Below are 11,638 nucleotides of genomic sequence, written 5' to 3'. Positions count from 1 at the left end.
CTCGGCCTCCGCGGGGGCGGCGGGTGGGAGTCGCGGGCCGCGTCCGGGCTCCTCCGTGCGCCTTTGGGCCCCTGCCCCTGCGGGTCTTTCGTGGAGCGGTTCTCGAGGGCCCCCTTAAGGCGGAGACCCGGGGACAGGAGTGATTTGGGGGGTGAAAGAACCCCCCATCCAAGGCAGCCGCCCCGCGGGGGACTGGAGCGCAGAGCTTGGGGTAAAACACAGCTGACCAAGGCAAGGGTAGAGGAGACACCCCGGGCCGAGCCCTGGTCTGTTCTGGTTCAGTGCTGGACTGACTTCTTGACCTTGAGTTCACTTTCGTTTCTGAGTCTTAATTTCCTCATCTGTGAACTGGAGAGCTTGGACCCTTTTTCTTTCTTGGGTTTTCCCCCCCAACACTTAAGCGGTAGGCCGGTCCTCTTGTTGGGACTTTCCAGCTTAAGAAACTTATAAGGTGGCTTGTGAAAACGGAGACATCTCCAGCCCACCGACTCCTCTCTGCACACCAGGCTGCGAGGCCCACGGTTCCTAGGAAAACTAGGTCCTCTGTCTGCAGAAATGGAGACTTTTGCCTTCAGTTCTCAAAGACAACTTCCTCTGCAGGCCTGGCCACCCTGCTGAAAAAGAGGAATAACTGGAAGGCCGGCTTAAAGTGCAGAATCAGCAGAGGGAACCAGGGAAACTCAGAAGCTGGCCAGTGGATGACGGTGAGTTACTGGCGCCCGGGGGCTGTGCACACTCCCTGGCTCCGCCTCCACCCAGTGTCTAGCTCCTGCGGCCCGAGGACTGGGCGCTCTGATGGGATTGTGGGGCAGGGCTGATAGGTGGTGGGTCAGCTGTTAGGTTAGCCGCGGTGGATCTGGCTAACGGCTAACACTGCTCTGCCCTGTGCTGCCTCCAGCCTGCGGCAGGGCTGATAGGAGTGCAGAGGTGAGGCACTGGGTGCATCCTGGCTTCTGGCTGTAGCTTTGTCCCCCGTCAGTCACTTCCACTTTTGCCAAGCCAGGTGAAGCCTCCTTCCCCCCCCCCCCCCCCCCCCAGGATGCTCCTGAAGAGTCCTCCACCACCCCTAGGGATTGTTCTCTCCCTCTGACCCCCCTGTTCCATCAGTTTACCTTTTCCACCAGATGTGGACCCCCACCAGGAAGAACTGAATAGGACCTAAGATTTTATTTCTGGTTTTACAGTCAGGCAAGTACAGGGCTTGGCAGGTTTTCAGGGAATGCCTGTGGAGTAAAGATAATGACGGCCCTTTTCCTTCAGTGAGTCCTCTTTGCACAGCGCTGTCCTGGGTGACTTACATGGGTGAGCTCTTTACGCCTCATCCATACAGCGGTAACAATAAAGTTATCAGTGTTACACCATTTTCCTGTATAGAAACTGAGGCAGAGAACAGAAATTTGTTCCAGGTCACACTGGTGGGAAGTGGGTGACTGTGCAGTTTATTTATTATACTTACTACTATTAATTATTTTCTTACTACCATCCATTATATGCCCTTGATCCTTTCTCGCTCCTTTCTTTCTCTTTTTTTTTTTTAAAGATTTATTTATTTTTGTGCATACAGAACTGGGGTACAGGCCAGAGACTCAGGGGTGGCGAAAGACTTTGCCAGAGACAGAGCGGGATGCAGAACAGGCAGATCAACGAAGTACACTGCTGAGGGGAGCAGCGGGCGGGTCAGGAGAGGTCTGCCTCGCCATGTGGTCACCTCCGGGGCAGGCGGGAATCGAACTCATGCGGAAGTGGTCTCAGCTTCTTAGTGCAGTGCTTTAACCCGCTGCGCCACCAGGGAGGGCCAACTCCTTTCTTTCTCTTAACCCCAGAAACCTTACTTCTTTTATTAATGTCTGATAGTTTTTATAAGTATTTTACTTTGTGGAATCATCTGCTTTGCAAATGCCTAATATTTGTCTTTGTTGTTCTCACTTGCCTTACATTTAATGCAATCTTGAGCTCCCTCCATTTTGCTGTCAAGGGCAGCGTTTCTCTTTCTTGACGACTGAGTAGTATTCCACAGTGTGGCTGTGCCACACCTTCTCAACCCAATCTTCTGTAGATGGGCCAGTGCAGGTTGCCTTTAGCCATGACACTAAAGAGGCTTCTGGTGAATCCCCCAGATTGGGGGAGGCTAACTGAACCAGTTGGGATGAGGGACTTCTCGAGATAATGCCTTATTTTGGATCTTGCAATTAGGAACTTTCTGAGAAGTCTGGAGGACCTGGGCAGCTTGTGGGTCATTCTCCTGCTTGGAGCAGAGAGGGTGGGATCCCAGAGAGACTTTCTGACACTCCAGTTCAGCTTCTCTGGGCTGCCAGCTACCCTGCCTTGGGGTTCCTTGTGTGCAAAGTGGATCTAAGGTTTGCATTTGCCTTGTGGGCCTGGGACATGGTCAGGGCAGACTCCCTTAGGTTGTTGTTGCTTTCCTGCCTCGGGGCCACGAGGTAAGAGTAGTAAGGGAAAATATGGGCAATACATGGAGTGGGCCAGGCCTTGAGCTAGCGAGGATGGTCCCTGCCTTCCCAACGTGCCCAGTGGAATTTCTCACTTGGTCATACCTGGGAAATGTAGTGTCCCTCAATCCACTCCACTCATTTAAAAAGTAGTTTAGGAACCAGCTCACAAATCTGGGTCCCTAGGCTCCAGGGCATGAGAAATACCATCTGGGTGTCTAGTCTCAGAGGGCTTGGATTCACCTGCTTGCTGCACAGCTTCTAGCCTCCCATCTTAGCCAGGTCACTTCAAGGCTTTGGCACCGGGATTTTTTCCTGTGTAAAGGGACCAGCCTGTGAGGCCAGGGGCCGATATGTGAGCAGGGTATCGGGTGTCATGCTGTATTTCCTTCTGCACCCCCACAGCAGCTGTGCCAGGTGAGTCTCCCTCAACTCACTTTGTACATTTGGACAGTCAGGCCCACTTTGACAGCAAGTTAACCTTAACAGAGAGTGTCACAGTACATGTGAGTGACAGAGCAGTGGAGTCAAGCCCGGGTTCTTTGGCATAAAGTTCTTACTCGTCTCAATGCTTTGCTGCTTACTGGCCTTGGACCTGGTACAAGTCAAGTGTGTGATAATTGTTAGCAACATAGCTGCTTTTGTACATTCTTGGTTGGTGGTGGGGGAAGGGGGGCTCCAAAGTGGTCTGTGGGAGCTAAAGTTGGGAGCAAAGGGTGCACTTTGCTCAAGCACTCAGGGCCCCCCACTTAGGAAGGTCTGCTTGGGACTCTGCTGTCACCATCTAAAATACTTTGTTATGTTTAGGCAAGGAGCTCCAGTTTCACTGCACTGATCCCCCCCATATTATGTAACCAACTTTTCTTTTTAAGTGCTATTGGTTTATGGGTTTCATGTGTATAGTCTTTTAAATCAACATCTGTGTATAATGCATTAAATAGCGGTTTAACTCTATTTTTCACCATAAACATGATCCCTTTTATCTGATTCATCCATCCCCTCCACCTCCCTCTTCTCTTCTAAAAATTGCTATTTTATTGAGTCTAAGAGTTTGCTTTATTTAGTTCATTTCCTTTGTTTAGTTTTTTTTAAAAAAGATTTATTTATTTGTGCATACAGAACTGGGGTATAGGCCAGAGGCTCAGGGGCAGCGAGAGGCTTCACCAGAGACAGAGTGGGGAGCAGAACAGGCAGATCGACGAAGTACACTGCTGAGGGGAGCAACGGGCGGGTCAGGAGGGGTCTGCCATGCCATGTGGTCACCTCCGGGGCAGGCGGGAATCAAACTCATGTGGAAGTGGTTTTAGCTTCTTAGTGCTGTGCTTTAACCCGCTGCGCCACCAGGGAGGGCCCTTAGTAGTTTGTTTTTTTTTTTTTTAAGATTTATTTATTTATGCTTACAAATCTGGGGTACAGGCCATAGGTGCAGGCGCAGAGAGAGGCCTCACCAGAGACAGCGGGGAGCAGAACAGGCTGACGGACAAAGTACACTGCTGAGGGGAGCAGCGGGCGGGCCAGGAGAGGTCTGCCGCGCCATGTGGGTCACCTCCAGGGTGGGGATTGAACTCGTGCTGCAGTGGCTTTAGCTTCTTAGTGCTGTGCCACAGGGAGGGCCTGTTTGTTTATTTTATATGTATTTTATATGAGTGAAATAATATGGTGTTTGTCTTTCTCAGTCTGACTTATTTCACTAAGCTGAATACCCTCTATGTATATCACATTACAGATGGCAAAGAGTTTTATTTTTAATAGCTGAATAATATTCCATTGTGTGTACAAACCACATCTTCTTTATTCAGTCATTGCTGATGGACACGTAGGTTGTTTTCGATTCTTGGCTATTGTGAATAATGTCATGATGAACTTGGGGGTGCATATATCTCTTTAAATTAGTATTTTGCTTGCTGTGGATAAATACCCAGAGGTGTGATAGATGGATCATACAGATTTCTATGCTTAATTTTTTGAGAAATTTCCATCCTGTTTCAGTAATGGCTGTACCAATTTATATTCTCACAGGCAGTATATAAGAATTGCCTTTTCTCCACATCTTACCAGTTTTATGCCTTTTGATAATAGCCATTCTTACAGGTGCAAGGTGATATCCTTGATGTTTTAATTACATTCTCTAACAGAGATGATGATGAGCATCTCTCATGTGCCTATTGGCCAGCTTCTTTGAAGAAGTATCTAGTCAGAGCTTCTGACCATTTTTTATATTGAGTTCTTTGTTTTGTCATTGTTGAGTTTTATTTTTATCTATTTATTTTTAAAGATTTATTTTATTTATTTATGTTATTTACGCATACAAAAACTGGGCTGTAGGCCAGAGGTATAGTGGTGAGAGGATTCACCACAGAAAGTGGAGAACAGAACAGGCAGATCTACTGAAATACACCACTGAGGGGAGCAGTGGGCAAGACCGGAGAGATCTGCTGTGCCTTATGTGGGTCAGCTCCCTGGGGGCAAGGGAACAGGGAGATCAAACTCATTGTGCAGTGACTGCTGATCTTGTGATAGTGCTGAGACTTAACCCCTTGTGCTGCCAGGGGGACCCTGTTGTTGTTGAATGGTAATGTTAGGTATATACCTTAGACATTAACCTCTTGTTGGGATATATATTGCAAATACCTTCATACCTTCTTCCACTTAATAGACTGCCTTTTTTTTTTTCTCAGACAAGAATCTACAAGCAGTTTATTAAGGTTGTTATATATCTGGGTCAAAAATCAGCAGGGTTCTATTTTATTCTGTAACTTTATCATATTACAGATCTATAGAGAACAATCATAATGTTGGAATCAACTACAGCTATCTAAAACGGTTGACTCATTAATCCTCTATTTGACTGCTTTTCTTATTTTAATTTTTTAGACTACCTTTTGTTTTAATGGTGGTTTCTTTGATTTTGGGTAAATTTTTAGTTTTATGTAGTCCTATTTGTTTACTTTTGGCTTTGTTTCAGTTCATTTTTAAATTAATTTTTGTGTATTGTGTGAGATGGTGGTCTAGTTTCATTTTTTTTGCACATGGTTGCCCACTTTTTCCAACACCATTTATTGAAGAGACTTTCTTTGCTCTATTTTTTGCTTTCCTATCTCCTTAGTCATAAATTAGCTTTCTAGATAGATGGATGACAGACAGACAGATAGATCTAGTTCTCACTACTGTTCTACTGATCCCTGTGTCTGTTTTTATTTCAGTGTCTTGCTGATGTGATTACTTTAGCTTTGTAGTATAATTTGAAGTGAGGGAGCATGTACTTCTATTTTATTTTGCCACTTAGGATAGTTTTATGTATTTGGTGTTTTTTGTATTTTAAAATAAATTTTAATGACCTTTTTTGTTTTAGTTTTGTGAAGAATGTTTTTGAGATCTTGATAGCAATTGCATTGAAACTTAGGTAGCTCTTGGTAAAATGCTCATGTTAACATGTCCATTTTTCCAATCCACAAATATGGAATATCTTTGCTTTTTAAAAATTTCTTCAGTTTCTTTCAGTACTAGCTTACAATTTAAATTATGCAGATCTTTCACTTTCTTGGTTAAATTTATTCCTATTATTTTATTCTTTTTGGTGCACTTATAAATCTGTTGTTTTAACATCTCTTTCTGATGGGTCATTATTTAGTATAGGATTGCCCCCAATTTTTAAAAAAGATTTATTTATTTATGCATACAGAACTGCATACAGGCCAGAGGTGCAAGGGCAGTGAGAAGATTCACCAGAGACAGAGTGGGGAGCAGAACAGATGGATTGACAAAGACAACTGCTGACTGCTGAGGAGAGCAGTGGGTTAAACAGGAGAGGTCTGCGGCACCATGTGGGTCATGCTGGGGCCGAGGATCAAACTCTCAGTGGAGCTGCTGCAGCTACCTTGCAGTACTGGACTTTAACCCATTTGCGCCACCTGGGTGGGCCTGCTACCAACTTTTGAATATTGATTTTGTAGCCTACAACTTTACTGTATTCATTTTTTTTAAACGGAGTCTTGCAGTTTTGGCATCAAGGAGACACTTAGGAAGAATGTTTCTGCTTTTGTTGATGAAGGTGTATGAGAATTGTGCCTTCTATGCTGTCAACTAATCTGACTCTGGAGGCTTGGGAAGCATTTCTGGGATCTCTTAGAGCTAAGTGCCAGGAAGATATTTTGTTTCCCTTGTTCTTTTTCCTTTTCTCCTTATAGATGACAGGAACTATTTAACTGACAGTATTTCCATTTTAGTTTTGGTCACCTGAAAACTCAAAAACAAATTCTTGGCTCAGGCACAGCAACTGTGTTCAACCTTAAAACAATCATAACGAGAACCTGTATTATGTGGATGTAGCCTTGGTTGCAGATGCTGTTACCTGTCCTTTATGTGTATTATTCTACCAACTCTTTTCAACCCTCTTCCCTATGGGATTATTTGAAGGTGGAGAATCACTTATTTTTATTTACATAACTAGTAGGCCATAGAATTGATCTTTAAGCCTATTAGTCTGACCCTGGAGTCCATGTTCTTGAACACAATCCCTCCCCACCTTGGCTCGGACCCTGACTGCCTGCATATCTGGGAATTTGGGTTCTATATGGTTGTCACTGTTTTGTTTTTTTTTTCCCCTTAGCATTTATATTTTCCATCATCTTGATTTCTGTCATTTGTATTTTGCAACGTCTTCTGGAAAGCTATTTGGGGTTGAATAAGTAAGGCTTCTCAAATTGAACCCACCTATTTGGTGCCTGCTCACCTGTATACCTCACTGAAGGAGTGGAAATCCCAAGTGCCCGGGAGAGGGGTCTTTGCAGCTCCAGAGTTCTCCCTGCGGGTGTCTGGATGTTCTGAGGTGTAGAAGAACGAAGACCTGAGTCAAGGCCTTGGCAGTCCCCTTCCTCACCCTTTCTGGGAATGTTCCTTGACCTGATCAGAAAGAACCCAAAGGCAGCAGCAGGACTCCTGGCTCCCGCTGACCTTGTGATGATACTTTGGCCTTTGAAAGGTCCAGGAACCCAGCCTGGGTCTAAAGTTCTTTCTTGTGCTGTTTCCTAAAGGGAAGTGAAGACAAGCTGGCTGCTCCAGAATGAAGTGCAGCTCCGAGAAGGGGAAGTAGGAACCCAGCTGACTCTTGGCTATGGCTTGTGAACCCCAGATGAGCCCCAGTGTGACAGCCAGTGCACTGTCCACCTCCTCCCCTGGCTGGAGTGCTCTGCCAGGGGGCAGTCCCAGCTGGGGACAAGGTAAGCACATGACCCTTGACCCCACCTTCCTTTCAACCCTTTCTAGGATGCTGATCTGAACTAATAGCATGACTGATGGGAGGTGAGTGGAGGGGCCCAGAAGTGCCTTTAGATAAGGGTGGGCATTTTTCCAGCTATGCTTCCAGGTAAATTTCTGTCGCCTCTAGCCATTCTCTGTGTTACCAACTTAGAGTAAGCCACTGTCACCCTCTTCTGGGATCCCTGCTCTTGCCTCCTAGCTCATTTCTTTTCCTCCTTCCTTTTTCATCCTTTCTCTAACAGGTTTCCAGAAATATCTTTTGAAATGCACATCTGTCATGTCCCTTTCTGCTTCAGTGGCTCCCATGGGTGTAGCATAAAGAGCTCTCATTCATCAGCTTGTGAGGCTTCCCTAGTGCCTCCTACAGTCCCCTGCACGTTGTCCTGCCCCAGGGCCTTTGCATCTGCTGTTTATGCTGCTTGTCAGGCCCTTTCCTGCCTCCTTTTCTGTGATCAATGTCCCTGCCTGTTTCAGCGCAGTTCAAATAAGGGCTATTTTTTCTGATGCCTCCTTAATTCAGGGTGCTCTGATCCCTTCCTGCTTCTCCCAAAGCACTTATCACATTCTCTATTAAATATCACCTGTGTGATTAAGTCTTGAATGTTCAGCTTCCAGACTAGAATGTTATCTTCTTGTTATCTTGTTCATACCGTTATCTCTAGTATCCAGCAGAGGGCTTGGCCCATAGTAGATACTCAGTAAACACTGAGTGAACCTCTGAGCCACTGGACATGGGCCAGTGAAGACCTCATTGGGAACTAGGGGACCCATGAAATGTGGCTAATGATGATTTGAAGACAAGGGTTTCTTTATTACTACTGTTACTAGGGAAGCAATGTATATGCATGTATCCCAGTAGAATGAAAGTAAGGGAAATAATTTTCCTTCAGAGCTTTAACGGCTTTGTGTCATGGGTTATTGGCAAGTCAGTTCTTGCTTCTTAGTAAGTAATTGCTCCCATTCACTCCCCACTGCCATCCCCCGGCCCCCACCCAACACATACACAATGGCTTGGCATCAGGTCATTTCTGTTCTTTTTTAATATTTTTATTTTCTTGTATTTATTTATGCACATAAGGATTGGGGGTAGGCCAGAGCAGCCGGGGGTAAGAGGATTCACCAGAGACAGAGTGGGGAAGAGAACAGAGAGATAGACTAAATACATTGCTGAGGGGAGCAGCGGGGAGACACTAGAGGTCTGCTGCACCATGTGGGGCACCTCCCCAGCCAGGGATCAAACTCTTATCACAGTGGCTGGGGATAACTTCATAGTGCTATGGGGATAGCTTTAACCCTGCCCACCAGGGAGGCCTCATTTTTCTTAGTCTAGGTATAAAAACAAGTATCTCTAAATGGAGAACCTGCTGTTCTCACTTGAAGGAGAGATTACTGCCAAGCATCTGGCAACTCTTGGTTTGAAAGGCAAGCATAGGCACTGTGAGAAATCTTTACATTGCTCAAACCAGCACCTTCCTCAGCATGCAAAGGGCCGGCTGGGTGCATGGTTCTGGTTCTGGTTCCAGTTCTGGTTACCCAGGCCTGGAGTGCACTTCAATGTGGGCTTTCTACTGACAGTAAGTCAGAGGCCCTGTGGACCTTCCTGTCTTATCTTGTGCTGTTTTTCTCCTGCTTCTCCATCTTCTTTTGTTTCCCCTGGCAGTTGGGTGAGCAGTTAGCCTGGCAGAGCCTCTGTCTACTTTCCCATACTAATGGCATCCACCTTTTAGGGCCCTTGGGGGCATAAATGAAGTCATCTGCTTGAAGCCGAAGCCTTGTGCCAGGAACTTTAAGAAGATGTTTCTTATTTTATTGTTCTATTTTATTTCTGCCTTTATTTCCTTTTTGGTGAGTTTTCCTCATTTGCTTACTATTTATATATTTGCTTATATATTATGTATATAATATGTAATATGTAATATAATTATATAAGCAAATATAATATAATAACATCATATAAAATATAGCATAATGATGTTAGATAACATATAATAGCCTATATGTTATATGTATATGCAAATATTTATAATTTCATCTTTCAGCATTTTGTTCTTTTTTTTTTAAAGATTCATTTATTTATGCATGCAGAGCTGGGGTACAAGCCAGAAGTGCAGGGGCATGAGAGGATTCACCAGAGACAGAGTGGGGAGCAGAACAGACTGATTGAGAAAGTGCACTGCTGAGGGGAGCAGTGGGCGGGTCAGGAGAGGTCTGTCGCACCATGTGGGTCTCCACTGGGAATGGGATTGAACTCACCCTGAAGCAGCTGTGGCCAGCTTGCAGTGCTGTGTCCTTATCTGTTGCACCACCAGGGAGGGCCAGCATTTTGTTCTTATGAAGTCACTCTCAAGTCTTTTCTGAAACCAGTTGTGGGAGGGTAAAAACAAATACAAGTTAAGCAACGTTCTTCAGTGTCACTTGTGAGCTCCAATCAGCTTGCTTTTGAAGTATGGTGACAAGAGCGGTCAGTTGTGCAGGGCCTGTTTTGGGCCAAGAGTTTGTTTTCATCATCTTAAAGCCCTCTGCAGTGGATATGATCACAAGCCAGCTAGTAGGGATTTAAATGACCTCTTCAAGGTCATCCTCTTAGTGAGGGGTCTGCCTAACTCGGCTTATCTTACCTCCCTCCACTTGCCTCCATACAAAAAAACGGGGAAGTGGAGGAGGCAAAAATAAAGTACTTTTTGACAGGGGATAGAATTCTGTGTTACCCTTTGTGTTATAGGCAATAACCCAGTATTAAAAGGCCTTATCAGGTCAGAGACCTGAGTTTTATTGTATTAATTCACTTATCCATTGAACGTGCATCTAGTGCCTACTGTATTGCAGGCACTGAACTAAGAACAGAGAATTGAGTAATGTGCAAAGCCAATGGGAAGTATATAATCTGATGAGGAGGATGGATTTTAATCAAGTAATTGCCTACATGTGTAACCAGGTAATTGTATACATTTGTACTTCATGTGTATAAAGGAGAAGAACAGGCAGTTATGAGCAGGTTTAGCAGGAGCTGTTAGGGGTTCAGAGTGTCAGGGAAGACTCTGTGGGGAAGTGATTCTTGGAGTAGTATACAAATGCTGAGTAGCATTAACAAGGTAAAGTGAAGTGGCCATGCAAAGGTCCTGGGGTAGGAGAGATCACTGCATGTCCAAGGAACAAAGGAGCTCACAGGGGAAGACACAGAAGGAGACCAAAAGAAGGGTAGGTTTGGCGACGCTAAGGAGGCTATTTCAGGAGTACAAGCCTGGCTTCTCTGGCTTCAGTAGCACTGTGTGCAGATGCCAGGAGGCACATGGAATCAACAAAGATGTTGTCTACCCAACTGGTGGGGCCCCATGATGGGGGTGGAGATGATGGTGGGCCAGGAACTCCCAGGAAGGTCTTGCTGGTTATTTTGCTCTGAAGACTCAGGTGTTGCCTCGTAAGGTTCTGAGCGGAGAAGAGCTTTGGGGCAGCAGGTGATGTATTTATAGTAAGCCCTTCGGTTTTGCTTCATTTTCTAAATTACAGCCACAGAGAATGTGCCAAAATATTCAGTCTCCAGCCTTGCATAGCTGAACCTTGGGATTCCAGAATCTTAGGGTCCCCTCACTGGCTGATCATGGTGGAAGCAAATTGCAATGCTTAGGTGTAGAGGATCTCTATGCAGAAGTGAAGGTGAATTTGGTGCCATTCTGCTGCCATTCCTCCCGGACCCGAGGGCTTTCCACCCTGACTTCCACTGCACTGGCCTCTGCAGACTGTGGTGCAGCCTCACCCCGGTTGGCTGGGCTAAGATATTTGGGCTACAATGACCAGCCTGGTGTTTTTTTGGGTTCCTCTGAACTCGATTTTAAAAAGTTGAATGAGTCACAGCTATAGCATTAAGTCCAGGTGTTTGTTTTCTGTCTCTGTAAATCGTACCTCGAACACAGTCGCTTATAAAACACACA

The 11,638-nt window shown here is 45.4% G+C and overlaps 1 protein-coding gene across 3 annotated transcripts in view; it reads left to right on the top strand.

Annotated features, from left to right (window-relative positions):
* The first annotated feature begins 395 nt into the window (after positions 1–395).
* Positions 396–11,638, top strand: part of LOC101630197 (chromosome unknown open reading frame, human C9orf91) — a 28,994-nt gene continuing 17,751 nt past the window's right edge. For all 3 annotated transcript variants that reach the window (XM_004677402.2, XM_012721615.1, XM_012721616.1), the window contains exons 1-2: positions 396–704; positions 7,484–7,669. In XM_004677402.2, coding sequence (XP_004677459.1) covers positions 7,564–7,669 — 106 coding nt within the window. In that variant the 5' untranslated portion in view covers positions 396–704; positions 7,484–7,563. The remainder of the gene's footprint in view (positions 705–7,483; positions 7,670–11,638) is intronic.

This window comes from Condylura cristata, unplaced genomic scaffold (genome assembly GCF_000260355.1).
Source record: "Condylura cristata isolate star-nosed mole 26May11 unplaced genomic scaffold, ConCri1.0 scaffold00006, whole genome shotgun sequence".
Classification (NCBI taxonomy): domain Eukaryota; kingdom Metazoa; phylum Chordata; class Mammalia; order Eulipotyphla; family Talpidae; genus Condylura; species Condylura cristata.
This window is presented reverse-complemented; position numbering and strand designations above follow the sequence as displayed.